Source organism: Acipenser ruthenus, chromosome 37 (genome assembly GCF_902713425.1).
Source record: "Acipenser ruthenus chromosome 37, fAciRut3.2 maternal haplotype, whole genome shotgun sequence".
Classification (NCBI taxonomy): Eukaryota; Metazoa; Chordata; class Actinopteri; order Acipenseriformes; family Acipenseridae; genus Acipenser; species Acipenser ruthenus.
The window spans coordinates 8,693,366-8,720,825 of NC_081225.1; the positions used below are offsets into that span (position 1 = coordinate 8,693,366).

Consider the following 27,460-nt stretch of genomic DNA (forward strand, 5'->3'; position numbering starts at 1 on the left):
ACACGTTTCTGTGTGTTATGCTGTCGTAAGTAGACTGTATATCTGTGTGCATACTGAACACAGCTGTGTATATTTTTGTATTCTTTTTTTTCTATCAGTGAGTCCAACCATTTACAAAAAAAAAAAAAATGACATTGATTTATTATTCCTGTTAAAAATGATCATCGTTCTCGAAGATTGTGGATCCTTCATGTTTTTCTCCGCTCTTTGTGTGTGTGTGTGTGTGTGTGTGTGTGTGTGTGTGTGTTTTTAATGAGGATCTGTTAAAAATCTATTGCTCAATGCCTGACTGTTTTCCCTAACAGGGTTGAAGTTAGAAAGCAGTGATATATTTAAATACCTTTATCACTCTTAAATCTTTAGAAGTTATGAGAAATGTCAGCAATAAAAAAGCAATGGATGTGTCCTTGCTTTCAGCACCCTTATCCGATTTATTTTTTCAAAAGATTCATTACCTTCACTTTGGCACATCAGACAGCATGCAATGCAAGGGGACGCTAATGCTTGGGTCTTACTTTTGGAGTTAAACACCACGTTAGTCTATTGGAGAAGTTTACATAATGCAGAAGATGGTTCATATAACATTACATATGTGATATGTACTGCTAACATTAAATATGCTCTTCTTTAATAGGAGTAGGGCCCATTACAGGTACAGGAATGGACAAATAATTAGAAACACCTGCCATAACACTGTCAATTGGGTGGAAGGTCACCATTCTTTGATGATCACCTTTAGGGAAAGTGGGTGTGTGAATCTTCAGTAAAGGACTTCTGGGACACCTGTCAAGCACACATCTACCATACCTGTCAAACAAGCATCTACCATACCTGTCAAACAAGCATCTACCATATCTGTCAAGCACGCATCTACCATCTCCCCTCTTACAAAGTCTGTTCAATTTATATTTTCATCCCATGAGCCTGAAACTTGCAACAGATAAAGGGATGTTAATAAAACTCCTATTGCACAGCAGTTTCACCCATTCCAGGTTTTACTACACGCTTGATTAGCCACAGTGTATAGGTAACAAGCTCACTGTGTCTTATTAAACTTGTAGTAAAACCAGAAATGGATGCAACGAGAGTCTTATTTCCATCCCTGAAATGCACACATTTGCATTACAATAAATGACAACACCTACGTTTTTGCTACATAGGGCAGGTGTTTCCATTTCTATGTCCAGTAATTGCACATGGTAACTGATATAGGAGAATTACCTTATTATAGGCAACAACTGTTATTACAGATCATTTATTTTAAATCGTGAATTGTGGAATAAATTGCACTAAATGCAGTTAGTAAAAAAAATGTTTTGTAATTTTCAATATTGTATCTTAAAGCAATCCAATTAGGGAAATAATTATACACATTTTACAAAACAGAAATGTAATTAAACAAATGGTAGTTTCTGGACAGATGGTAGTAGGGTAATTATTATTATTATTATTATTATTATTATTATTAGTAGTAGTAGTAGTAGTTGTAGTAGTATTTTACATAGCTGCCCACGTAACGGTGGTGCTATTTTATATACTGCAATACCCGCATCACAGAATTTGTAAGCGGCTTGCTTTCCTTTAGATGGCACTATGCTGGAGACTTTAGGATTTTTTTTTTTGTTTTTTTTTTTACCCAAAATGTCCCTCCTGAAATATGTTGGTTCAGGGGTCTGTGCGCACAGTGCTGTAACCATTCTGAAGACAGGCGAGGGGGAGTTCTGTTCGCGTTGCTGTCTGTAGCTAGTCTGCTTGACTGCAATTCATTCAGACGCTAAGCAGACCTGACAGCCACAAGGAGCGCAGAGTATACGCAAGAGTGTACTAGTATGTGACATCTGGAAGAGACACGGTGTTGTTGCATATTCTCGAATCGTATCAACAATGGACCAACAAAAAGGTAAACTTTCGCTACTTTTTTTGGAAAGGAGAACGTTTTGCTAATAAATACCCAACGGAAAAGAGTTACAAGGTCTAAGAAAGTATCTGTAATTGACAAAGAGTGACACAGAGTGTTCAGCTTTTATTTTGTTGTGTTTTTGTTGTCAGAAAGAATGATTCTGCAGCTTTTCGTCTTTGCGTGCTTGCATTTTGTCGCCATCCTTTGCATAAATAAAGTTTTTGGCCAGCTTGATTTTTTAAAGCATGATGGAGAGGGACTACAATGAGCGGTACGGTTAATATCGTAACAACATTATTATTATTATTATTATTATTATTATTATTATTATTATTATTATTATTATTATTATTAAATAAATTGGTGGTAATGAGACACGACTCATCATCTCGAGAGTTACTTTAAGATGTTATATAACCTAAGGAGAATAAGGAAAAACACCGTACGATAAAACTAGCAATGTTTGAGACTTGATTTGGACAAAGGACATACAAATTAGCCTTTTCTTTTAAAGCACACTGCATTATACCGTATTTTGAACACACATACGGGTAGTGCATAGTATTTAGCAAGCTGCTGAGTAACACACTGCGTTTCATCCTCACTGTTGTGTTAAACTACATAAACACTGCAGCGTAATGTTTTTGTGCTAACAACAGATCATTCGAGATTCCTGGAAGAGACTGACATCGGGTACTGGGCAGACGTTATCTTACAGGATTTCTTTTTCTTTTTCTGACCACAGATGCTGTTAGATATTTATTTAGCAGATATTATAAGCTATGCGATTCTGCCACGGCGTTCAACCTCATGCTTAGAAGCTTCTGTTGCAGCCAGCTCTGTCTTACGGAGTGGAGTCGAGTTTGCAGCTGTATCATTGTAAAGGAATGTATGTAATAGCTTCAGAGCAGTAATCGGAAATACACCCCCCCTCCCCCCCCCCTCCAAATCCCCAGAGAGAGACTGAGTCCGCAGAACTGTTTATGTAAAACTAATGGAAGTCTCAGATGATTGGTATCTTTTCAGAAAACTGCCGCTGTGCTGCAGCTTCAGAAAACGTAGCCGATTTGAAAACGATATGACATCATTGTTCGTGATCATTTTACACGATTATTAAACTGTGTCCGGTAAAGAAAGCTCAGGGGACTCTAAAGTGCACCAACGCGGAGGCGAGGGCTGCTCTATAGCGTGGATATTGAAGAGGAGGCTGGCAGTCTTCATGTCACCCTTTACGTACATCAATACAGTAGTTTGACATACAGTCTAACCGGAGCAGGTCCCAGTGTTTGTTCTTTGTGTTTACAGACGTGGCGGTGGATTTTGTCTTTGTTAACGGTCACGGTGTTGGAAGTCAGACGGTACATGTCTGTAGCCAGCTTGCACCAGGTGGTAGTGAATCAGTGTCTGCCTTGAACACAGTGAGTGGGGGAGTGATCCTTCCCAGCTCCCTCATTGCTCTTCCAAAGAACTTCATTAAAACAGAGGAATCCTTACAGTGTCTGAGATCTGTTATACAAAACCGTTTAGGGTTTGTTATTGTAAAATCAGTCAAGTGGAGTAAACATGCGAGATTGCAAAGCATTAGGGAGGTGTCTAAGCATCAAGGCGCTGTCAGAAAGTGTGGCGTAGAACAAGAAGCATCCTTTACTATTGGTGTACTATTGGGTTTCTGTTGTATTACTCTGGCAGACCCATTAGCATTACCAGCAATGGCAACACTGTGGGATTGGAATAAATACTGCAGTGTGGTCCTGATTGGGTAGTCAGCTGTACTGATCTGGTAGCATGGTTCCTGAATGGCTTATCAGTGTGTATTGGTTGAGATCATAATAAGAAAATCTAACTATGGTACCATTCAATCAAGAGCTGGAATCATTGTAGCTCATTCGTTTCCATCAGCAGCAGACCGAGATCAAATCCATTTCAATTGGAACTCCCTCAGCCCCAGTTAGGATTGCAGGCTGGCAGAACTCGCTCTCTCCAACAAACTTAATAAGTGTCCAGTGCTAAGGGTTTGATTGTAGAAAAAAGACATGTAGGCTGAACATGAAGGCTGTGGATTCTGTTATATTGGAGGCTGGGGAATTCATTTAGAAGTGGCATCACACAAAAACGTGATACAGTCAGTTGCAGATTGGATTGAAGATGGCAGGCTGCAGATGGAACCGATTGCAGCCCCAGTTTGATACTGGGAATGAGAGGAGATTGAGTTTTACAGACTGGTTTCATAGTGCAGATGGAACTGTGGCATTTCCATGCCATTATAAAGCTTGTGGGTGGGCGCTCCCAACACACAGAAACCCAGGATAACTGTCCCAAAAGAGAAGCATAAACTCAATGTTGGCGATTATTTCTGTGTTGCTTTGCACCAGGGTCCTCTGTGAATGGCAATGTCTTCAGCAGATCTCGCTTGACTGTTACTGCACTGATAAAATGTTTTTAATTATGTTGCAGAAATGGAAAAAATGTGGCATTTCAAAATCTAACATGAAAAAACAGTACTGCTATTATGACTTGCGATATCATTTTGTAGTTTCTTTGATTACATGATGTTAAATAAAATATCAAAATTATGTTCATATAGTTATTTTTGTTTTTAAATGATGTCGCAATCCTAAAATTCTAGGTGATGCAAAACTTATGGCCATAGCTGTACATATTACCTTATATAAGATCTTGCCAATTTCATGTGCCTTTTCACCTAATACATTACATTATGAGACATGTCCCTGTAAGCGCTGTTTGCTTTGTGTTGTAAACACTTGAAAGCAGGGTGCCCGAGTCACATGCCCTGTCCAGGACGTTGTGTCGAAATCTCTCAAGTGGTGAGAAGGAGCATTCCCAGCTCATTAAGATGTCGAGAGACACTTGCCCCGGCATAATTGGGTGGTTTGCTTAGTTCTTTAGTTTCAAACTCCCGGAAGGTGACGTCCTCTTTCAAAGGTGTTAACGTGGGATTCAAAGCAGACTTGGCACTAGATCATGCTTAAAAAGAACGACGAGTGACATATCAAAATGCAGCTTTTAAACAGAAAGGAAGCTACAATGATACAACAGACCATGCATGAACCTAACAAGCTTATTATCAGCATGCAGTCTGCACTGTTTAACTGGCATGCTGCTTAACTGACAGGGCAGGTAAGTGACACAGACATGTTTAAAGGGCCTGCTCTATACAGGTTAAGTTGAACAAAACAATAGGTTGATACTTCAGGGTGATTCCAGCTGGGCCCTGGGGAGGTGTCTCTTCTATCTGTGATTGATGATCAACCACATGTGACGGGGAAAAGGGTTCCAGAGGCAGTCCTGTGTCTTAAGTTCGCCCATTTTGGGAACCTCGTTGCAGGAGATGGGCTTGACAATAACGTTCATGTTCCTTTAAAGCTGACGTGAGCCTGAGGTTGAGCAACTTCTGTTGGTCTACTTGGGCTGGAATTAGTGACTGCAGCCTTTAATATGATATGGTGAGCTGATGGCTTCAAAACCAATAGAAAATAGACAGTCCACCCCGCTTAATATCGCACCACACTTATTATCACCCAGCTGATATAATGGGAGTCAATGGAGACAAGTTCCTTATAATATATCACTTTGGTTGACACTCAAGGTTATTAAAACAGGAATGCAATCCTGAGTGCCTATGATCACAACTCTCAAGTGGCTTCTACTACCAAAAGAATGCGTACAAGCAAGTACGAGGACTTAGAAGAGAAATGTTCTTGGTTTAAATGTGTACGCGGTCGTTTAGTTTGTTAGGTTCTTGACAAACTCCTGATAATGTCAACTTCGCTTATTGTCATCATTTATGCTGTCAGTCGCTTTGAAGTGATATTAAGCGGGTTTGACTGTATATGATGGTAGCGGAGTGTGGAAAGCATAGAGAATATGGTATGTCGGTATTATTTACATGGTAGCGGTCAAGCTGAACAGATTCCTTATAGCAATGTTATGGAATTCATTGTCGACAAGAGTTCCACCACTGATGCAGAACGAGGGTTATGGTGGAAAGAACAAAAAACTTTAGCCTCTTCCCTGTGTTTAGAGAAAACTGAGTGGGCTTTACAAACATTTCCAAAATGTGAAAAATGTCCTTCTTAAATCATAGCTTTGTTAATTACTGAATTATTTTTTTTTCATTTTGTTTTGAAAGAAAAGAAAGGTTGCACACAGCACGTGCCTTGGACTGCACTGAATGAATTCTCTGTGAGTTGTTTTGCAAGACACGACAACACAGTTGGGTGCATAAACACAGCCATGCGGAAGGTCAGATTTCTGAATATTAGAAAACGAGATGATAGTTCATATTTTATTCCAAGCGTGTTTTTTTAAAAATCAGTACAAGATTCAAGTTGGATTACCTGGCATCTAACTAGATTAGATAGATTATTTAAAAAAAAAAACTGATGTTCTTTTGCTTTAATAGTTCTGTGATAATTAAAATTAATAATGAGATTTTCATTCATAAATCATTCATATTATTTGTTTTTTAAGTGTCTCTACTTAAATGCATTCTAGGCCATACTGTTTTTGGCCATTCATAATTGTGTACATTATTGTCTTGCAGCAGTATGCTATATTTACACTATAGAGATCATTACTAGTACACCCCTTAAACCTACCTTAGAAAAAAACAGATTATTCAAGTGACACTACTGAGTTTTTCTCCAAATTTCAGGGTGCATAATTTCATATGAAAGAAAAATAAGAATTTCAATTTTTCAAAAGTAGGAACAAAAAGGTCAAAAGCATTCTTGAATTAACATAACCAGCCCAATTCTCTGTTTCCTAAAAGTGAGCTAATTGCAATGGAAGACCTTGATAAACACGCCAAATGTGTCCTTCAGCCCCTGTTTATACATCGTATGGTACACTTTAATACAGGGGTGAGCAACCAGAGCTAACCATAAGGCAACTTGGATAATAACATCAATATGTTGAATATATTTGGATATATTTCATCATCTCAGTGCATGTTCAAATGTGCATTTCCACTAAGTACAGAAGTAAAGAGGACAGATGGATCTAAGGTTGCAATCTGGATTAACACATCTGTCTAGTCTGCTGCATGGTCACCCTGAATATGATGTGTTTTGCCAGTGAGGATAGGCTAAGCCCACCAGCAGCCCAAAATATCGGCCCTATGTGAAGAAGAATTCGGAGTACAAGAACTCCTTTGAGAATGTTCCAGTCCCCCTCTTGTTTGTGGTTTTGAGTCTCCATATTAGGCTGTTTTGGGTTGATGCGGGAATGCCTGTAACTTGAAGTGAGTCACTGGAGCAGCTTCAGCTGTTTTGCTGCAGAACTGCCTGAATTATGCTAAAACAATTGAGTAGTGTGCAGGATACTCTGGTGTTAGTGGTCTGAGGGCTTCATTCAGAGTGATTCTCTGAGACTTGGGCGTTCTTTTCATAGAGAAATTAAAGGCCATTGAACGTGATAAGAAGTCACTTGTTTTAGTACAATGTCTCTGTAGCCGTGCCGGGGCAGAATGGATTATTTAACAAAATAATATATACAGGGGCAGCAACACAATGCTTCTCTGATACACACTCTCCCACTTAACCCTCTGCTGATCGCTGTTTACTGTAATAACATAAGTGGGATTGTGCTGTGTGTGTTGACAGGGGTTTAACCATTTACATGCAGATTGTTATCGTTTGTGCTTGTTAGTGCAAATCCTTTTCCTGTTTCAAATATCTTTTTATCACTTTTCATTCTCTATCTCCTCAAATTCAGCAGAAGACAGGCCTTGTTTACATTCTGAAAAGATTCATCTTTAGCTACAAAATGCTCAGTGGTGATAGATGTAGTCATACTAAAAGAATAATATAAAAGTCAAAGACACACATTTGGACTAGAAGTCTTTTTTAATGTAGTATTGAAATTAGTTTTGGTTCACAGTCTTATACAATGAGATTTTGTGTGGAACCCCAATTAATAAAGTCTAATATCCCATGAGTGTGTTGTTTAAGGTGCAGGGACACCAACTAAAAACTCCTTAAAATCTGGGGTAAGTTTCGCAAAACAAGATTCTAGCATTTAGCAGGCTGCCAGCTAGCAAGATATCTTCTTTCTGTCTGTTTTACAAAATATTTACAGACAGAACATTATAGTTTTGTTGAAATCAGCTCGGCTAAATCATTTTTTAAATCTAAATAATTACATTATTTTTAAAATGATCCTTTCAATGAATTTTCTTCTATATAACTGAACTGGATTTTGAAACTGGACCCTATCTGCCACCTTGTCATTCTACAAGTGAAACCAGCCCCTATCTGCCACCTTGTCATTCTAGAAGTGAAACCAGCCCCTATCTGCCACCTTGTCATTCTAGAAGTGAAACCGGTCCCTATCTGCCACCTTGTCATTCTAGATGTGAAACCGGCCCTTATCTGCCACCTTGTCATTCTAGAAGCCGTACACTGTTGCAGTGTTGTGATTAACAGTGTTTGTTGGGGATCACAGATTGTCTCTTACACTAGTGCCACAGACTTCTTTCTTGTTTCCAGTGGAATTAAACCGGCTCATCTCTGACCTGCAGTCCTTTCTGTTGGTGTTGGACCGTGAGAATCTGAGCTACATCGCTCAAGCCAAAAAGAAGTCCATCTCAGACCTGCTTTCCAAACTGCAGGACCAGCCTAGTAAGTGTCAAGAGCGTTTCTTCATTAAATTGTATAAGATATTGACAATTTTTCATATTTTACTCTGGAAGATTCATTCATTATTCTTTTTTTTTCATTGTTCCTTTTTATATCATGAATTCTGTTGCTTTAGCACAAGCAGTGAGCTTTGCCTTATTTGTTTGCAGTATACACTGCGTAGCCACTTTATTAGGAACTGTACCTAGTTATGGGTTGGACCATCGTGTTTGCCCCGATCAAAGCCTTAACACAACATGGTATAGACTCCACAAGGTGCTGGAAGGTGTCTTTAGGGATGTTAATCCATTCAGTCTAATATTTCACAAATGTGGAGTAGAGCAGTAGGCAGAGGATTGTGATGATCATCCCAAGTTCATCCCAAACATGCTCAAGTGTACGTAGCCTTTACCACCAGTGTGCAAGTGCAGCATTTTTGGGTGGACTGGATTCACAACTTTGCTTAAATAAACTACAGCCTTCATTTGTCCTTCAAGGGAGCCAGGGTATATCAGGAGAACATGCCCAACACCAGGGCGATGCCAAATCCAATTGGGTAGACAGGTCCCAATAAAGTGGCCAGGCAGTATATGTTGAATATACAGTATATCAAATACATATTTGTCTGTCTGCTTTGCTACAGGAATCTGTTTGTTGGGGGCGGACAGTGGCGTCCATAAATTCCTCAAATCATTCAGTTGCCGGAGCAAATTAATAACACTGTTAATTTTATCTAAAGAAATAAAAAAATCTAGAGATTGAAGGGCAGAAGAAAATCTGAATTCCTAGTAGCTTCAAAGCCCGCTCTTCTGCAGCAGTTCCAGAAGCAAAAAGATGCAGCAGATAGCAGGTCCCTCAATGCTTATAAAAGACAGACTGAAGCCAGGTTTCCTCACGTCTGGGGGAGCAGGAGAATGATCAATCATTTCTCGATGGTGAATTACTTTAATCGCTGGACACGGGTCCTGCTTGAATTACTGTGCAGCTCTGGCTGAATCACTACACCAGTATAGAAAAAGAATCTTAATGTATTTAGCATATTGCAATTCACACACACACACACACACACACACACACACACACACACACACACACACACGAATACACACACACATACAACCACACACACACACACACAAATAGTGTGTTGTAAAGAAAACAATTAGGCAGTATTAATCAGTAAATGAGTCGCCTGTGAAAGAATCTGATGGTTTTCTTATTTGACCCTTTAAGGTACAATTGACACGTGTGTCCCACAAATAAAATGATGCTAACTTTCTTATTTTTGCAATGAGGTGCACAAAACAGGATTTAAAATGTACTGACAGGCTGGATCCAAATTGTCAGTCTCCTCCTTGTAATACTTGAGTCGCTCTCAAATGTATCTTAAGAAGAAACCGTTTGAACAAGCGCTCATTTCCTTTTGTACCTTCAGGGGTTAAAAATGAAAATGCAGCCCTGGTCTTTTACTTGTTTATTTATTTATTTATTTGATGTTTGGCAGTCTCGGTTTGTTTTTGGAATGAAACGTGCTTTTACAGCCTGGATTCATGGTGCTAATGGAAACACAGCCTTAAACCCATGCTGTGCTGGGTCTGTCTTCTATTGCAGCAGAAGATGCAGAGTACATGATAATGAACTGCCCCTCTGGTGCTACAAACAGTGACCTCAGCGAATCTCAGGTGCCAGACAGCGGTAAGACAATTGTTTCCATTCACATTTTCCCTCTAGAATTCACAGTTCCAAGAACTGATAAAGTAAGATCAGACTGTAATACAGCATAGGGTCGGTTTTTGACCTATTGGTGTAAAAAATGAGTGTGTCAATTACACAAAGCGGTGGTTCTGCCAGGGAACTCACTTTATCACTTAGATAAATTTAGTACTGTCCAATTATTCTTTTTAGCTCAGCTCACCGCTACCACCCCTGCGCTGACTTGGGAGGGCGAAGACGAACACACGCTCTCCTCCGAAGCGTGTGCCGCTAGCCGCCTGCTTTTTTACACACTGCGGACTCACCATGCAGCCACCCAGAGCTACAGCGTTGGAGGACAACGCAGCTCTGGGCAGCTTACAGGCGCCTGGCCAGACCAATTGAGTGCCGCCCCCTGAGAGCTCCCGTCCTCGGTCGGCAAAGGAATAGCCTGGACTCGAACATGGTGACGTCCAGACTATAGAGCGCATCCTGCACTCTACGCAAGTGCTTTTACTGGATACGCCACTCGGGAGTCCCTAGGATTTATATTTTACCTTAATCTATAATGTCCCTGCTGCGCGTCAGAGTTCGCCTCCTCCTCCCCAGCCTCCACTTGCTTTTTGGCTTCGTCAAACGAGGGAGGGCAGCTATCTTGCCCCCCTGCCCTTGGCTTCGCTACAGTCAGCCTCTAGCTCATTTATGGGCATTTATACCTATTTGAAATGATTCCACTGATGAAGGCAGTAGCTGAAACCTTCGTCTCCTTTTCGTGTGAAAATCTTTCCCAGTTCTCTGGGTAAATATCAAGGGATGGCTGGAAAAGCAGCGACTGTCTAGCTGGTGAAGGTAACCTGCATCAGTTCTGCAGTGTCTAAAACAGACAGCCTTGGCGTGCACTAAAACCAATTCATTATTATTATTATTATTTATTTCTTAGCAGACGCCCTTATCCAGGGCAACTTACAATTGTTACAAGATATCACATTATACATTATTTCACATTATACAGATATCACATTATTTTTAACATACAATTACCCATTTATACAGTTGGGTTTTTACTGGAGCAATCTAGGTAAAGTACCTTGCTCAAGGGTACAACAGCAGTGTCCCCCACTGGGGATTGAACCCACAACCCTCCAGTCAAGAGTCCAGAGCCCTAACCACTACTCCACACTGCTGCTCATTAAAAATGCATCCACCAAGTGGAAAGTTTTTTTTTTTTTTAATTGCTTTTCCGATGAAAATCGGCTTATTACTAATGTATATTTTCTCATACAGGAAGCCATCTTCTGAGCACGTTAGACAGTGAACATTCAGAACCCTCTTCTTCATCAGCTGAGTGGCTCCTGAGAGTGGTGAGTTGGAATCAGCAGTGGTTATCTTTTGATAACTAGCAACTGTGTTCAAATCATGGCAAAGACATTGATGGATGCCGTTGACTTTGAGTACGTATTCTTACTAGGTTCATTTCTAGGGTTATTCCACCCAAGAATGGCTCAGTGCTTTACATAGATCTTACTGTTCTTTCACAGCTCTAGCTAGTCTGTTTCCATTCTTTAGCATTGTTTGGTGGTGCACTCAGTTAGTTAAATGCTTTTGCATGTAAACTAACGTGAGAATTTGTGATGCATTCATATTCAAATTGCATATTAAACCCTTTATTAACATTAACAAACAGGCAAGCACTCTTATGTGTCCAAGTTCAGACACACTGGGGCTTGGTAAAAGAGTTAGGACCTTTTTGTGATGTTTGCAATCATTCAGAGTTATTGCAGTTACTAAAATTCGGTTTTGTTTGAAGGTGCTTTGACAATGAGTTCAGGATCTGCTCCTCAGCTACATGCCTGTCAGGCAGTAAACATGTAGGCTTGATCTTAGACGCAGTATTTGAGTAACTGCAGGAAGAACCACACAGTATGATTGCAGACATCTGAAGAGGGACATTTGAAGCTACTTTGTCTTCAGTGTTTAATAAATTCTGAGAACGAGAGACCAGCGGGTTTGTTCTTGGGAATGGCTGAAACCCAATCAAACCTTGCGGTGCACCATAATTAGAAGGCGTCTGTAAAAGGATATAAATGCTGAGTGGTCGACAGTTGTTCAAACAGCATATGCAATACAAAGTTGCGCGGCTGCGGTAATGAAAGGAGTGAGCTGTGGTTTAGGGAGGTGTACCCAGAGCCCTCAGCGAGGAGGATGAGTACACAAGCACTGGGTCAGAGTGCACGCAGTCAACTTGAGAACAGAACGATACACAGAAAATACTAGAATTTAGAACATGCCCTAGCAGATTATCCAACTGTATTATCCACCAAAAATAGTTTATTGCCTTCAGTCTAATGTTTTTTTTATTTGATTTTAGGAATGTTAAATCTTTTTTCTGCACTCCATAGGGTACGAAAAGATTCCCTGCCAAGACTTTTCATTATAGTTTAGCATGCATACTTAACAAGGTATAGGCAGTGACCCAAGTGTTAATTACCAGTACATTCAAATAAGTGCCTCTTTTCAATATCGTACAGTAAAGTCCCCTTTTAAAGTTTATTGAGGTATGGTGAAGGACAGTGAAAGCAGCATCCGGGAAATTAAGAAAGAACACTTACTGCGCCTGTTGCTGAGGCTCAATGTGAATGAAAATCATAATTATTACCATAACCATTCGAAAATACAGCTAAGGCAGCATTTATTTCTGTCAGGCCTAAGCTGAAAAAGGAGCTACAGCACAGTCATTCGGTTAATGTGTGCTATTTCCAGGGAACACCGATAGCAACAGTAAAATCTCCTTGTTCGACATTCAACTTTTTGTCCGAAAGCTTATACAGATTTCACCAGCAGTTTGAGTTGAAGGGATTGTCTGCATGTGTAGACAATCCCTAGGAGACAGAAAAAAAAACAGAAATCTGTCTGTGTTAAGATGCTGACGTGTAGTTGATAAGGTACTGAAGACAATGCCAAAGCATCCCACAGTCACATATTACCCCAGCTATCAAGGGGAGAAGCGTTTCAGAGAGGCATTATGTTTGAGAAAGGGAATGCAGTGTTTATATGAGAGGTCATGAGCACTCCGTCAGCACGCTGTGATTCTCTGAGACTGGCCTGCGGAGAGGAAGTCACTTTTCATACTCTAATTATTTATGTCTCCATGATAACGTGTTAGAGGCAGAACACCCACACACTGGGGAAACTATCAAAGACACAATCAAGCACTGTTCCACGGGAGCGCGGAGATAATCTCACTGGACTGGGACACGGCTGGTAATTGCTGCTGGGTTGGGCAGGATGGTGGCAGAAACCAACAGCACTGTTTATAGAGATGTGCACAAAATGTGTGAGAAAAAAACCAAATATGCACCACTCATTTTTTCTTCATGAGCAACTAAAATATCTATTCTTGTTGTCATTCACTTCGCGTATCTTTTTCTGTACTTTTTAAAAAGTTTCTATAGAGCTGCCAAGCATGCTTTCTCCCTTTAACCCTTTCAGTCCTGGAGAGACCTCAAGGTCATAGTGCTGTATACTGTATATACATTATATACTGTCGGAAGTCATGTTGGAAGATCACAGGACTCCTAGGTCCCAGTCTGAGGGAGTGGATAAATATATGTAAAAAAAATAAATAAAATGTTGTCCTGTTCTCAGGTATACTCAATAAAGGAGTTCCTTCTTCCCTCGACAAAAAAATTCACTGAAACGGTTAAGAAACTTTTAAAGTTAAGGGTTTGCATATAAAAAAGTGTTTATACTGTATGCAGTTTAAAGTTTTATAAGATTTCACAAAAGACTGTTTGTTACAGTTTAAAGTGAAATTAAGAAGTGAGATATGCTTTATTTTACATGGTATTTCTCAATTTACATTTTAAACTGAGACAATGTGCTTAGGACCGTGATGTTTACCGCCATGCTTGTACACATTGGTATACCAGAGTGTAACCCTTAAACCTGCCCCCCTGCAACACGGGTGAATGTAAGTTGCCAGGTATATTTTAATCTTACCTGAAATCTGGTAAGATTTCATTTGAAATGCCTAGGGGGAAATGAAAGCCAGTTAAGTATTTCAATTCATTATTATATCTTAATGCAAGTCGAAGGGTCCCAATGCAAGGTAAATAAATGTCATTAAAATGCAAAGATTAAAGTTTCACTTAATAATATATTTAATATATCCTTTAGGTTCAAAGATACTAATATCAGCGCTTTAAGTGTCAGACAAAAATATACAGACACATCTTGAAAAGTAAACCAAAGACACATAATCACTAACAAATGTATATGAGCATTGTCCGAACTGGCGTTCAAAGTATATTCAAACATGTATTAATAACACATTTCAGCAGAAACCCTTAAACAAAATGAATTTCCTATTTTTATGCACTGCATAATTACCGGAAAAGTTTACGAAGGAGTCTCGGATACAACAACAATCAAGCGATGAACGTTGTTTCTCAATCTATCTAGATTTTGTAGAAATAAATATGAAGGAGAGGGATTCAATGTCCTTTGTCCTTCCGAAGCTAGGTGATCCTGTTCCAGTGCTTATAGGGTTAATGTACAATTAACATAGACTCTTGAAGGAGGAAAGTATTCTACTAGCGCCATCTCTTAGCTAAAGCAGTCTTTAGGGTTTAGTCAAAACAGCACCTTCTCCAGTAAGCAGCGTTCAAAAAGTTAGGCGAGAGAGTTTTTCAGGATAATTTTTTAGGATAAAGCGCAAGTTTCATTAGAATCACAGGTTTAAATCTGTAGGAGAAAATGGGAAGGTAGTTCAATACAGCCAATCACACAAGTAATCATTAACATCCAATAAACAACCATTGTTGTCCAAATGTCACCTATGATAGGTCCACTGTATTACAGGGTGTGTTCTCCCAAACCCTCATGACTAGGTTATTACCATATTCTCAAATAATTGGCTAGCATTTAAACAAAGGTGGGCCCGGCAATTTAATTGTTCTTTCAGCACGTCAAGCTTCTCAAAGACAGCAAGATAACTCTCGCCAAATAATGTCTTATTTATTGAGAATGTCAGCTAAGTTCTTCTGAAGAAATTTCCTATCTTTAAATACTAAATGTTTGACAGTGCGTTCTAGTCTTGTAGTTCAAAACAATCGTCTTTAAAATGTAGTAGTTTTATTAAAAGGTAAGTTTGGCTAATTGTTGGAGAATATAATAGTAAACATCTCATATTTTAAGTCCACAAGTTTTAATAGAGTAGGAGACTGAGAGGTTGAGGGTGACACCGAGGTTCTTGGTGGATGAGGAGGGAGAGAGGGTGGGGGATTCAGGAGGAATAGAGATTTCAGTTTCGCAAGCCTTTTCCAAGGCAATACTATGCATTTAGCATACTATGCATTTAGCATTTAAGCAGCAGTGTTTTACAATGCGTGCCTGTTGTATATAATGTGAAATCAAAAACTCTTTAACTCAATCATCGATGCTGAGGTGAAATAAGGAACTGGTATATTTTTTCCTTTTTTGTATTTCACTATGCTTTCCTAAGCTATGCTACGCTTTTAAAAAGTAAACTTGTCTATATCAGGTAAGGCTACCTCTTCTCATTTTAAGGATGCTGTGACACCGAAGACAGAACTGTTAACACGAGGCAGCCCTGCCATACATATAAACGTATTCTAGAAATCTGAAGGAAAATTTTGCAAACTGCTAAATAAATATTTGGTTTTCCAGTATTTCGGATACAGGCTACAGTGAGTGTTCTTGATGGAATTCACTAGGATAATAAAGATAATGAACTCAGTCAGCTGTGCGGCAGAGTTTGCCTCCTCCTCCCCAGCCTCCACCTGCTTTTTGACTTTGTCTAATGGGGGAGGGCAGCTATCCTGCCCATGGCTTCTCTACGGTCAGCCTCTCCACTTATCTGCAAGCTCATTTACTGGCAGGGGTACCTCGAAAGGCGAGGCTGAAGGCTAAAGAATGTGGTGTAAAAATATGTATAATCTAGTAGTCTGTTTTAATAAATAATGTGACTGAAATGGAAGATATCAACGTTTTCAGCTGGAGTCCGTGTTCTGGTTTGGGTTTAGAGTTTTGACAAGGTTGTGTTTTCTTTCTTTTTCAGATAAACTTTTGGGAGTAAGAAATCTTTGCCATGGGCATATCGCTTGTTTACAATCGGTGCGGTAGGAGAGAAAGCACTATTTTTAGACGGTTTTATTTGGATTTTCATTAGCAGAGAAAAATAAAAGCCCTAAATGAAAGACTAAACTGTTATTCACATGTCTTTAGAAGCCAAAAAAGTGGTAACTTTGAATTCCTCGAGGTAGCTTTTACAAATTCCAGCAACATTCTCAAGAGAATCTATAGACATTGTCATATATTCCATATTCCAAAAGCGAATGTTTTTCTCATTTTAGACCGCGTGCTAAATGACCTTTGGAAATAATAGTAGTTTTCCACATTCCAGTAAATCACCATGTTGTGTGGAAGCTTAAGGGATTCCGTTGATGCATGTTGGCTCTTGAACAGCTCTGAAAAGTAGCTTTCAGTTCTTTACATATATGTGGGTCTATAGAAGGCTCCTGTAAATGCATATGCTGTCCCAATATTTTGTGCTTGAACGGTGTATATTTTGACCTGCTTTTTGGGTTTTTTTTCCGTGTTAGTCTGCACTAAAACTGAGTTTGGTTCATAACTGTGAAAATTGTAAAATGCGTAGTAATAGTCTTTGTAATTCATAGTGAAATAAAAAGGTAAAAGTATACTAGATAAATTCTTTATTTCACCTTAACATTTCTTATATTCCAATATCGTAATCTAAAAAATAATATATGCTTAATAGAGTAAATGTTTAATATAACTGTTTAAAATACCGTGCGCGTTTTTTGTTGTTTGTTTTTACATATATATCTTTTGCATTATTATGTTCTAAATCTAACATTTTCTTTTTGTATTCTCCAGAACGCTGTGCCTGCTGTCCCCTGTTATTCCTCGGAAACTCAAGACGATGACTGCTATGAAGAGGCAGAGCCTTTTAACCCAGCGAGTCAGTCTACAGGTGCGCTGTCCTGCTCAGTCAAGGGACTGAATCATTTAGGTGCCCTCGAATAAGCCACATCCAGACATTTTAGAGCATTTTACAGCACCGGGGAGTCTACCTCGATGGCATCAACCTATTTCTTAGGAAGGGCGGTTAGTGCAATCCAGGGTGCTGTAAAAATACTCTAAAACATAAATCCCTGACTTATCTTGGCAAGCAGACAAACGATTCAGCCAGGGTTTTTAACAGTGCTAGCCAAAACGCTGCTCTACTGTATATAAGTTTTTGCTCAAAAGAAATGACTTCCCAACGTTTCGGCATGTCTAACATTTGTCAAGAGAAAATGTGTTTGAAAACAAACAGTGGCGATACTTATAGGCTTTTCGATGCCATGATAACTGTACATATTTCTATTTAAATCTATTAACGTGTATGTGATGTCATTTACTACGCAGTTAGTAACAACCTACTACTGTTTAAACCTTCGGGCATTATGGTATTGAGCCTATTTATCCATTGTAATCTGAGCTCTAAATTGAACTTTGCTCTTTGTGCCTCTCGCAGAGTGCGTGGACTCGGACAGCAGTCATTACGAGTCGTACGGGGAGGAGGAGGACTATGTGAAGGACCGCGCTCATTACATCCAGTGCTCATCCTCTCTGAGCTGCCTGCGGCCCGTGCCAGAGTCCCGCATCTGTGGCTTCCTCTGGAGGAAGAAGTGGCTCGGGCAGTGGAGCAAGCAGCTTTTCATCGTCCGGAACCACCTGCTGCTGGTAAATCACTGCACAGCCACACCCACCCTTCTGCCTGTATCAGGTGTGGCCAGTCCTGGTCTTGGAGAGCTGCAGAATCTTCTGGTTTTCTACTTAATTAAACCAATTATTTTCTTAATTGGTCAACACTAACTTTTTTTTCCAGGTCATTCGGCATTGATCATTCCATTGTGGCTCTCCAGGACCAGAGTTGGCCACCCCTGGCCTGCATGCACAAAGACCACCTCACAATTAAGGCCACTTATATACCGTCCAGATTTCTATTGACGTCTGTGTAAAGCCACGTTTAACATTAAGGCCATCCTTGTATTGAGGGACACCATCTGCAGTCCCAAACTAATAAGACTAATATGCAGCCCTTTTTAAAAAACAAGATCATTGGATGCAACTTGATGCAACTCAATTGCCTATTTTATTTAGATAAAAAAAAAGTCAAACAAAAATGAGAACAGCACATAAGTAATATCTTTGGACACTAAACTCTCTTCTTTTAAGGGACATATACAGTATAGCAAGGGTGCCCAATCCTGGTCCTGGAGGGCCGATGCCCTCCTGGTTTTTGTTCAAACTGTACACTAAATTGATTAATTGGACCAATTAAGCTTCTAATAAGGGCTTGATTGGTCCAATTAAGTAATTTAGGGCACAGTTGCAACAAAAGCCAGGAGGGACATCGGCCCTCCAGGACCAGGATTGGGCACCCCTGCAGTATAGCGAAAATATTATATGCCAGATTCCTTCTGTTCAAGAAAACATGTGAACCCAGCATCAGGTTAGTTATATATAAGTTATATATTATTTTATATATAATTACTTATATATAATATAGCACTTTCCCTTGTCCGCTAAACATTCCAAAACTATATCCAAGTACAAATATTTGAATTTCTGCTTTTTTTAGGTTTTTTTTTTCTATTTTTACATTATATTGTTTTATGGCCGGCCACAGTAATTGAATTATTCCTAATTCTTTTAACTTCTTCGACCAGACCGTCTGTTTTTATTTCCATCTGCAGAAAAACTAGTAATTGAAGCCATCAGTGCTGTAACAATGCAACTCAAGCTGGCAAAGTTCTGTTAGTGAGCAGCTTAAACCCTGGAGCTGTGGGATTGGACCGAGTCAGACAGACAATAGCACAATATTATTATAGGTGTCTGTAATACTGTAAAGCCATAAATATTTGCAAGCCTTTTATAATGCGTTTTTTGCATATGAAAAAAAAAATCACGAATATCAAATTCACTAACAATACATGCTTCGTATATTGCAACAGGTTGGTAAGATTTCTGGAGCAAAATAGGTTTTATGGGTGTGATTTGCCAAATATTTTGGTCTGAAATATTTATAGCTTTACAGTATTTGTGTTAGGGCTAATTGCGGACTGCCTAATCTAAGGTAACATTACGGTAGTCCGAGATCGGCGCTAATCTGTGAAACCAGCCTTACTTTGTGCACAGTATTTTTTAGGGGAAAAAAAAAAGTAAAATAAATCCTGTTGGCTCTGGTTTTAGGATATGAAAAGATAATATACTGTTATAAAATAGCAACACATGGTAGGATATAGCCTTTAGAGATGCAATGAGTGTTCAATTAACCGACTATTTATCACTATGACAGATTAATCACACTGGTTTCCTGCTTCCAGCCTCACATAGCTAGCTACCCAGAAACACCTGCTTTCCTTGCAGGCTGCGGGACTAAAGCTCTCCCGTTATCCGTTTGTTTTTCTAATGATGGGTCTTCTTGCTTTTCAATAATAATGTTTTCTCAATGCTTCTATTACACTACTACATGTAATAATATGCACAGGCTTGCCTTCAGTTGTAATTTTAGAAGATTATTTTACCTGTCTGATATCAATTAGGCACCTCACCTCATGATAATCCTGTAAGTGCTTTCTGGCTGTATTTGATTTCTAATAGAATTAATAGGAAAGCCTTGTGGGTCAATGGGTGGAGCAAAAAACAAACTAGTCAGAAACTCTGGGCCTCAAATTCCAGTGGGCAAGTCACATGACTGGAGAGGTGGGCAGAAGCAAGACCCGACTAGAAACGAAGTAAAAGGGATAGAATGTCATTGCATCTTCAGATGTGGCCACTATCCATACATTCTGACCTGTTGGGGGGTGGCAAAGCATCCCCCCAGCTTCACGTCAGGATTTCAAGATGTAAAGGTAAATAAAAGCAAATGTGAAATTATTTCAGCCGTTAACTTTTTTTGCACATCCATTTTTGTATGTCTATTGGAGAGTCTGAGTCCTGCCAGCTCGCAATCCTTACTGGGACTGACAAAGAGGTCCTCATTTTAAAACCGTCTGATCTCGATTTGCTGCTGATGGAAACGAGAAAGTCTGATTTTCAGTCCAGCGCCAGGTGGAAACGTGATATAAACGTTTCATTTTTGCATTGCTCTAGACCAGGGATCTCCAACCCTGGTCCTGGAGAGCCCCAATCCAGCAGGTTTTATAGGTGTCTTTACATCATCAGTGGCTAAATATCTGGAACACCTGTTAATCTTGGCTAATTAAGCCAATAACTTGTGCAATTAAGTAACTGAGAGCTCGGTTGAAACGAAAACCAGAAGACCCTGTAGCTCTCCAGAACCAGGGTTGGAGACCCCTGCTCTAGACTGTGCTTCTTCTTCGTGAGCTTGGCACAGTCAATACGTGTCGAAGTGTAAATAGTAGAGATTAGCTCACTTCGTGTGCACATTTCCAAATCAGCTCTGTCTAACAGTGTGCTTGCTCCCCAGTGCTACAAGTGTGCGAAAGACCTGCAGCCCCTCCTGGAGCTCAGCCTGCCAGGCTGCCAGGTGGTCTACAAGTCCAAGCACAGCAAGAAGATGCAGCACGAGCTGAAGGTCACGTCTGGATCCGACTCCGTGGTGATGGGCTTCCAGAGCTACGAGCAGGCTGAGGAGTGGAGGAAGGTTTGGAGGTGTTTACAGTATAACCGTCCCATCACAACGGAGAGGCACAGGGGGCAGCTGTGCGGCTAAAGACCGTTTGTGCGCCTGTAGAAAGATTAGTGTACAGCTTCCGTGGATTGTAGGCATACGTAATAGCAGACCTGCGGCGTATGCCTATGATCTCAAACTGAAGTTTTAGGGATGCTTTCTTTTTTGAACCGCAAGGGACAAAGGTCCTAGAAGCGATGGCTAATAATAAACGATTTACTTAGACCTGGATATGCTTTAAGTGGTTTAATTATTGGATATTGTTGGAAGGAATACCTGAGCCACATTGGCACTCACTGTGCATTCCTAATACAGTATAAAGGTATAAAGTAATTGCGTCCTAAAACTGGAATAATATGTGTAGTGTGCTCTCTGCTGGGCTGATACGGTAGTGCAGAATATAAAATGTGTTTCCAGCAGATCACTTGCATGCTTTCAGACAGGCATGCTTTATGGACACAGCCAGAAGGAGGACGGAGGAGCCTAAACTTTGCTTGCTGGTGTGTTTTTGTATCAGATCATTGAAGAAGTCCGCGGTTCCTCCTGCAGTGAAAAAGAAACACATGGTTCATCCTGTTTACTAAAATCAGACAAGCATGATTCTTGCAGGGTAAGTCACATGTTATTGATGTTTGATCACACTCTCAACTAGAGAATATGCTATAGTGGCATCAGTTTACTCGTAGTATCGTAGCAGCCTGTAAGTCTTTTGCATTGACAATTTATTATTGAAAATGACATAGCAAGGAGTGAGATCCAGTGGTAGTATGCTAATGTTCTTCTCTTACAGGCAAGTGGAGTTCTGCACACATATTCAGAAGATGAAAGGAGTTCAGCTCAGCCTACTGCTTTCAGCAGCACAGAAATCACACACAAGGGTAAGAATATGAGCAGGCCAGGGGGCTGTAATACAGGGAGGGAAGTGTAACAGCAGGGGAACTCCTTCTAGCTTATCCTAGATGAAGGTCATGTGTTCAATATAGATTTCAGCATTTTCATTCACATTTTTAGGTAACGACCACTAGGGGTGTGCAGCTGTAAATTCGGTCCCCTTCTTTGATTTTATATAGATTTTCCAGTTGCTGAGGGTTCCACCTCTAGAGAATGATAGAGGATATTTACCTGTACGGCCTGTTTAAAACCATAACGTACAGCAGCGTCTTGACCTGTAAACCCTTGACAACTCTGTTTCTTTGATTTCGTTTTTCAGGTTTTCTCAACGTCCTGATGAACTGCCAGTGGCAGAGCCTGTGGTGCCACGTTGAGAATGACCTCCTGCAAATGTCCCGGGATGCCGTGTGTGACGAGAGCCCTCAGTACTGCATCCACCTGTCAGGCTGCGAGGTCAGGCCCGGCCCGGACACGGCTCAGGGGTACAGGATCACAGTGTCGCAGCACGGCACCGACATGGCTGTTCTAGAGGTACAGTGGGCCCCATTCTCAGAACGGGAACGCCTGCTGTCAAGTGGAGGTCTGTTTTTTGTCAGCCATGGTCCGTGGTATCCTTAAAAGGACCATACAGGGAATGGTGACCAGCAAAATAGTTTCTCAGCAGTCTCAAGGTCCATTTATGTTTGGCTGTCGATAGTATGTTTTTTATCCTGTCCCAGTGCTGCTGACCCACTGTGATACAAGTAATAGGAGCCCATGCACCTACTGCCCATAGGGAACAGATGTGGGGTCAGAGAAGTGCCAGTTACCTGTAACACAAAATATGAGCATTTACTGGCGCTGTGGCCAGATTAATGTGCCTCACAGGAGTCGAAGTGAAAATGAAGTTTATAAAATAAAAATATCAACAGCAAGGAGAGGTGAGACATGTTTTAAAGACCTTGGCTAGTCCCCCTGTCAGCACTGTGTTATGACAGTGCTGATATATCATAGCATCGGGGGTGAGAGGCCCTACGTCTTCAGCATCTGTGACTCCTGTTTTATAACGCGCTCTCTTCTGTGGTAGTAAATATGTTCCCTCTTTTCTGCCAGGCTAGCTCCGCAGAACACAAAGAGCGCTGGTTTCATCTCCTGCAGGCCGGGAGTCTAATCCAGTCAGAATCAGGTTTGCTCTACGAACCAACCAACATAGAGCTCCCAGCTCACTCCACATCTACACATTCATTCAGGTAATGTATGTATGCATGTGTATGTGTGCATGGATGGAAAGATAGAAGTTTGATCCATTCCTGGTTTTTCTATGAGTTTTATAAGACTCACCTGAGCTTGTTACCCATACACTAGGGCTAATCAAGCTTATAGTAAAACCTGGAATGGGTGAAACTGCTATGCAATAGGAATCTTACTTCAATCCTGATATGTATGTATTTGAAAGACTGCTTTTTTTATCAAATTGAACTGTATTTTCTCTTTTAGCGGTCTAATGGGGCGCAGATTTCCAGCTCCCAACATGTACATTGATGACCCGTTTCATCAGCTGCACAGAGCAAGCCATGCAGACCCAGTATACTCCAACACTGATGTCTTAGAGCACATGGTATTTCATATTAACTAATGCATTTTTTGTTACACTGGATCCTATTCACAAAGCTTTAAAGAATGTCTATGTTTATGAATTTAAAAAAATGCTACTGATGAAACCATTCTAAACTGTTTTTAAGTAAGCCCATGAGAACTTTAAAACATTCTTTGAACAAGCCCTATTGTTTTATTTTTGAACAGTTATACATATTGGATCCCATTCACAAAACTGGAAGAACTCGTTTGAGGAATGTTTTGTTAAGGACTGATTTTCTGTCAAACCCCACTTTGCTTAATTAAATCAAAACGCAAGTTCATGAAAGGTTTTTCTAGATTTTCGTAGCACTCATTAACCAAAAACGTTCCTTAAAAACAGTCCTTAAAATTTTGAGAATAGAGCCCATTGCTGTGTAGTATAATGCATTTCAACCATCAGCATTTAGTATAGTTGAGGTAACTGTTGACTGACGGATTCAGCACTCAGTAATGTTATTTTTGTTCAGTTCCAGAACTCCAAAAATGATACCCAAACAGCTGTATTGCATTCCAAAGATTCAAACTGGTACGGCAACAATGAAGTGTTTGCCAAACACACTTCTCAAAGTAAGTATCTTCAGTCTATTGTTCAATCTGTTCATGAGATGGTAAAGTTCTGCCAAAATTCACACTGCAGAGCTGGAAAGCTCCCGAATATGTTATCTAATGAGATAAAATCCATTTCAAACGGGTGATCTTAATACTGCAATGTGCTGGAGCTAAACAACTATGTTATACTTTCAATGAAAAGTGATTTTGTGTGATAATCAAAATGAGTACATTCCAAAGCCCTGCAGCGTTTTAAAAACAAAACTAAGAGGAATGTTGGAGCCTGTATAATACAGCATCATAGTACAGGGGCTCCCAAACATTCTTAGCGGAATGTTGGAGCCTATATAATACAGCATATTATCACAAGCGTCTACTGAAAAACCATACATTGGCATAAATCCTGTGTTTATTTATTTATGTATTTATTGATTTATAATTTTAAAAAATATGATGTTATAATTATAAAGTGCATTCATATAATTGCCTATTTCGTTCTCCTTACAATCACCTCCTCTGTTGTAAAATGGTACTGTACTGTTAGCGAGGGAACTGGTGGATGCCAATGTTGCATTCAAAATAACCCCCAAGCACCTCACAGCAGCATTCGTGTCAATTAACTGATCCCCTGGTCTGGGAAGCATTGCTTTGGTGGGGTCATTTTGGAGAGAATTTTCTGTATGTGCTACAGCCCCCTGAAGCCATCTCGCGGCCCCCAGTTTGGGAACCTCTGTCATAGTATACTGAAATGAGACCAAAAGTGTTTCATGTTTCCATTGGAAAACATATTATTTGCACAAACTTTTTGGCATCACTATGATATAGCATTAGTATTTTTATATGGGTAGTTATATAATGGAAAATAAATTCTACATCTGTTTTTGATAGTGCATGTATTTGAATTATGGTTGGATATGATTTTTGCTTGTTTTATAAACATTTTTGCATGTGTTATATTATAGAGTGAAAAGCCACTATATCATTGGAAATTAATATAGCAATTTCATAGACTCTTAAAGCTGCAGTGTAACATATTATTTAAAATATATGTATTTTAAGACATTTCATAAGGTTGTCATGTTTATTAGTGCATTTAACTAATGGATTTCCTTTGAAAATATTTTTGGAAGTGTGGTTTTAGAAATGACCACAAGGGTGTGCAACTGGCATTTCTGCCCCCCTTGCAACTGGTGGTAAATGGAACATCTCTATACAAAATCAAAGTTAGAAATGGGACATTTCAGCTGCACCCCTCTAGTTGTCCTGTTTCAAACTGTCTCACTTTTTAAGGCTGTAAATGTTTAAAAAAAATCCTGAATAGCATTTATACTAAAAGCGTGGCTTGAAACTCACAGTAGCCCTGCACTGGGATTTTGGAACTACCTTAAATATATTATATAAATGATCAGGAGCTAAGAGTACCTTAAATAAAATGCTCTTCCCTGTAGCTGTCTGAATAAGTCCTATAAACCAATTGCCTCAGGTGTTACCTATTCCTGCTGTGATGAGGAGGGTTTTTTCAAACTCCTGGTCATTTCAGTAATATAACTAAAGCAGGGAAGTTCTAAACCCCAGGACTGGGTGCAGCACTAGTGCAAGCACTAACAAGTTTATCTGAACATGTAATCTATTAAACTCTTTTTTTCTGACAAAAAAAGCCTTGCCTAAGCTGGAGGAGAAGGTCCAGAAGCTGGACGTAGCCTGCAGAACCAAAGCGCGGATGAAAGCAGGGTCTGAATTGAACCTTCTGTCTCTGGGGAAGGCTGTAAAACACACCTCCTTCAGACAGTCGCTGGCTTTCAACTCGACAGGGTCAGAGGTATTGAACACAGAAAACAATTCAAATACTGTACTGTAGAATCACTCTGTCAGTCCTGCTAGTGAAAACCACACAGATCTTCTTTACCCTTGAGATTTTGGGATGTTGTGGTGAAAATAATCAAGGCTTTTTTTTTCCTGGTCAAATCTGGAGGATTGCAGCGGTGGCGGTTTATAGGAGAGAGTCTTAGCAAGCACAGTGTTTTGTAAAATAATCTTTTACATTGTAGACGCGCGATTGTTCTTTAGAAATATTTTTATCTTGTAATCTGGATCTGAAGGAGTTGATTGTCAGAATGCCAGATTCTCCTGCCCCTAATGAAGAGTATTTTACAACCCAAATGTTGGCCTGTGTTGTTCCTTCCTTGAATCAATAACACTTCATAAAAACAAATGCCAGCAATTCAGATATAATTATATAGGCGCAAACCTGATTTCCTTAATTACTTTAATTCAGAACATTTTCAATAACACATCCATTAAAAAGTGTTGCCTTTAATTTGAACAGCATTGCTGACCGTTAGTATTATTGTTGGTTGTGTTTTTCAGGGAAGCTTTCTGAGTCCGTTACTGAGACGAACTGTCTCTGCAAAAAGCTCACTGAAAAGAACCCCCTCTTCCTTTCTCAGAAGAAAGGTTTGTATTTCACTTGATTTAGTAACGCTTTTTCATATTGTGGTTTAAAGACACAAAACCTGCTCTTTCTTTCGAAAATAATCTCAACACAAGGTTGTACGTTGGTTGAGCTCAGATCAGTTTTTTGAGAGCCAGGGGCTTATTTTAATAATCTACAGTGGTCAGTCTTAATAACGCCACCTTAACAATTCTAAGCTTGATTGACATTGTATGTAGTAATGTTAGTAAGTGGATCAATAGATCACTCCTGATGAACCCCTAGCTGGATTAATACAAAGTTTAAGAGTGGCGGTATTTAGCTCCACCACAGTTTAGATCATTAAAATAGACCACCTGGGCGTTAAAGCTAAATATTCCGATTGATCTGTTTTTAACTCTCTTGTTTATTTTTGTTTTGTTTTTACAGGAATGGGAAACAAAGGCTCCTGTTTAGTTCAGTCCTCCCTTCTATCTTCACCTCTATCTACCGCTTGCCCTAGCAAGAGAAAGAATATATTGCAGGAATATATTATTACTGTGCATGTGGATCATGCATTCGTTTTTTGTACTTTTTTTTATAATAATTAAACATTTAACTTTGTATTATATTGGTATTTTCACCTAATGTTGTGTCTGTTTTGAAGCAATGGCTGTCTTACGAGAGTGACCTGTAATTGCTTTTATTAATGTGTATCAGTAAAGACAAATACTGTACTTACACCTCAATTAAAATCACTAACCATTTCAAGAGGACTGTTTCTTTCAATGTTTCTTTTCTAAGGAAAGTGCAAATGTAATGTCACAAAAGGTCTCCCTGTCTGATGGCCACACGGCTACCAAACATTTATTCAGATCCATTTCTGTCGTGCATTCAGCATTCAGCATCCTTTTACCATACAGGGTCTCAAACGTGTAGTTTTGAAAGAAACACATGTATTTTCAATTCATATCTGGTACTACATTAGGTTAAACAAATCTCAGTTTGCAAGTCTTGCTTTCAGATTGTCCAGCACC

At 39.7% G+C, this 27,460-nt stretch overlaps 1 protein-coding gene across 3 annotated transcripts; it reads left to right on the top strand.

Annotated features, from left to right (window-relative positions):
* The first annotated feature begins 1,718 nt into the window (after positions 1-1,718).
* Positions 1,719-27,207, top strand: LOC117397729 (actin filament-associated protein 1-like 2). Of its 3 annotated transcripts, none has more exons than XM_033996548.3 (16): positions 1,719-1,900; positions 8,410-8,541; positions 10,153-10,233; positions 11,515-11,591; positions 17,149-17,245; positions 17,792-18,000; positions 20,753-20,929; positions 21,474-21,566; positions 21,747-21,834; positions 22,167-22,378; positions 22,940-23,076; positions 23,324-23,444; positions 23,932-24,031; positions 25,672-25,832; positions 26,381-26,467; positions 26,874-27,207. In XM_033996548.3, the coding sequence occupies exons 1-16, from the start codon at positions 1,885-1,887 to the stop codon at positions 26,898-26,900; spliced, it is 1,815 nt and encodes a 604-aa protein (XP_033852439.3). In that variant the 5' UTR covers positions 1,719-1,884; the 3' UTR covers positions 26,901-27,207. The 3 variants fall into 3 exon arrangements, with proteins under 3 accessions (XP_033852439.3, XP_033852438.3, XP_058864664.1); XM_033996547.3 differs by having other exon boundaries at positions 10,150-10,233; positions 26,874-27,206; XM_059008681.1 differs by lacking the exon at positions 26,381-26,467 and having other exon boundaries at positions 10,150-10,233.
* Positions 27,208-27,460: the final 253 nt, after the last annotated feature.

What these genes read in the sequence shown, in the direction of transcription:
- LOC117397729 (XM_033996547.3), top strand. An exon ending in CCCAGCGAGTCAGTCTACAG is followed by an intron (nt 17,246 to 17,791) that starts GTGCGCTGTCCT and finishes TGCCTCTCGCAG; the next exon opens with AGTGCGTGGACTCGGACAGC. An exon ending in TCAACTCGACAGGGTCAGAG is followed by an intron (nt 25,833 to 26,380) that starts GTATTGAACACA and finishes TGTGTTTTTCAG; the next exon opens with GGAAGCTTTCTGAGTCCGTT.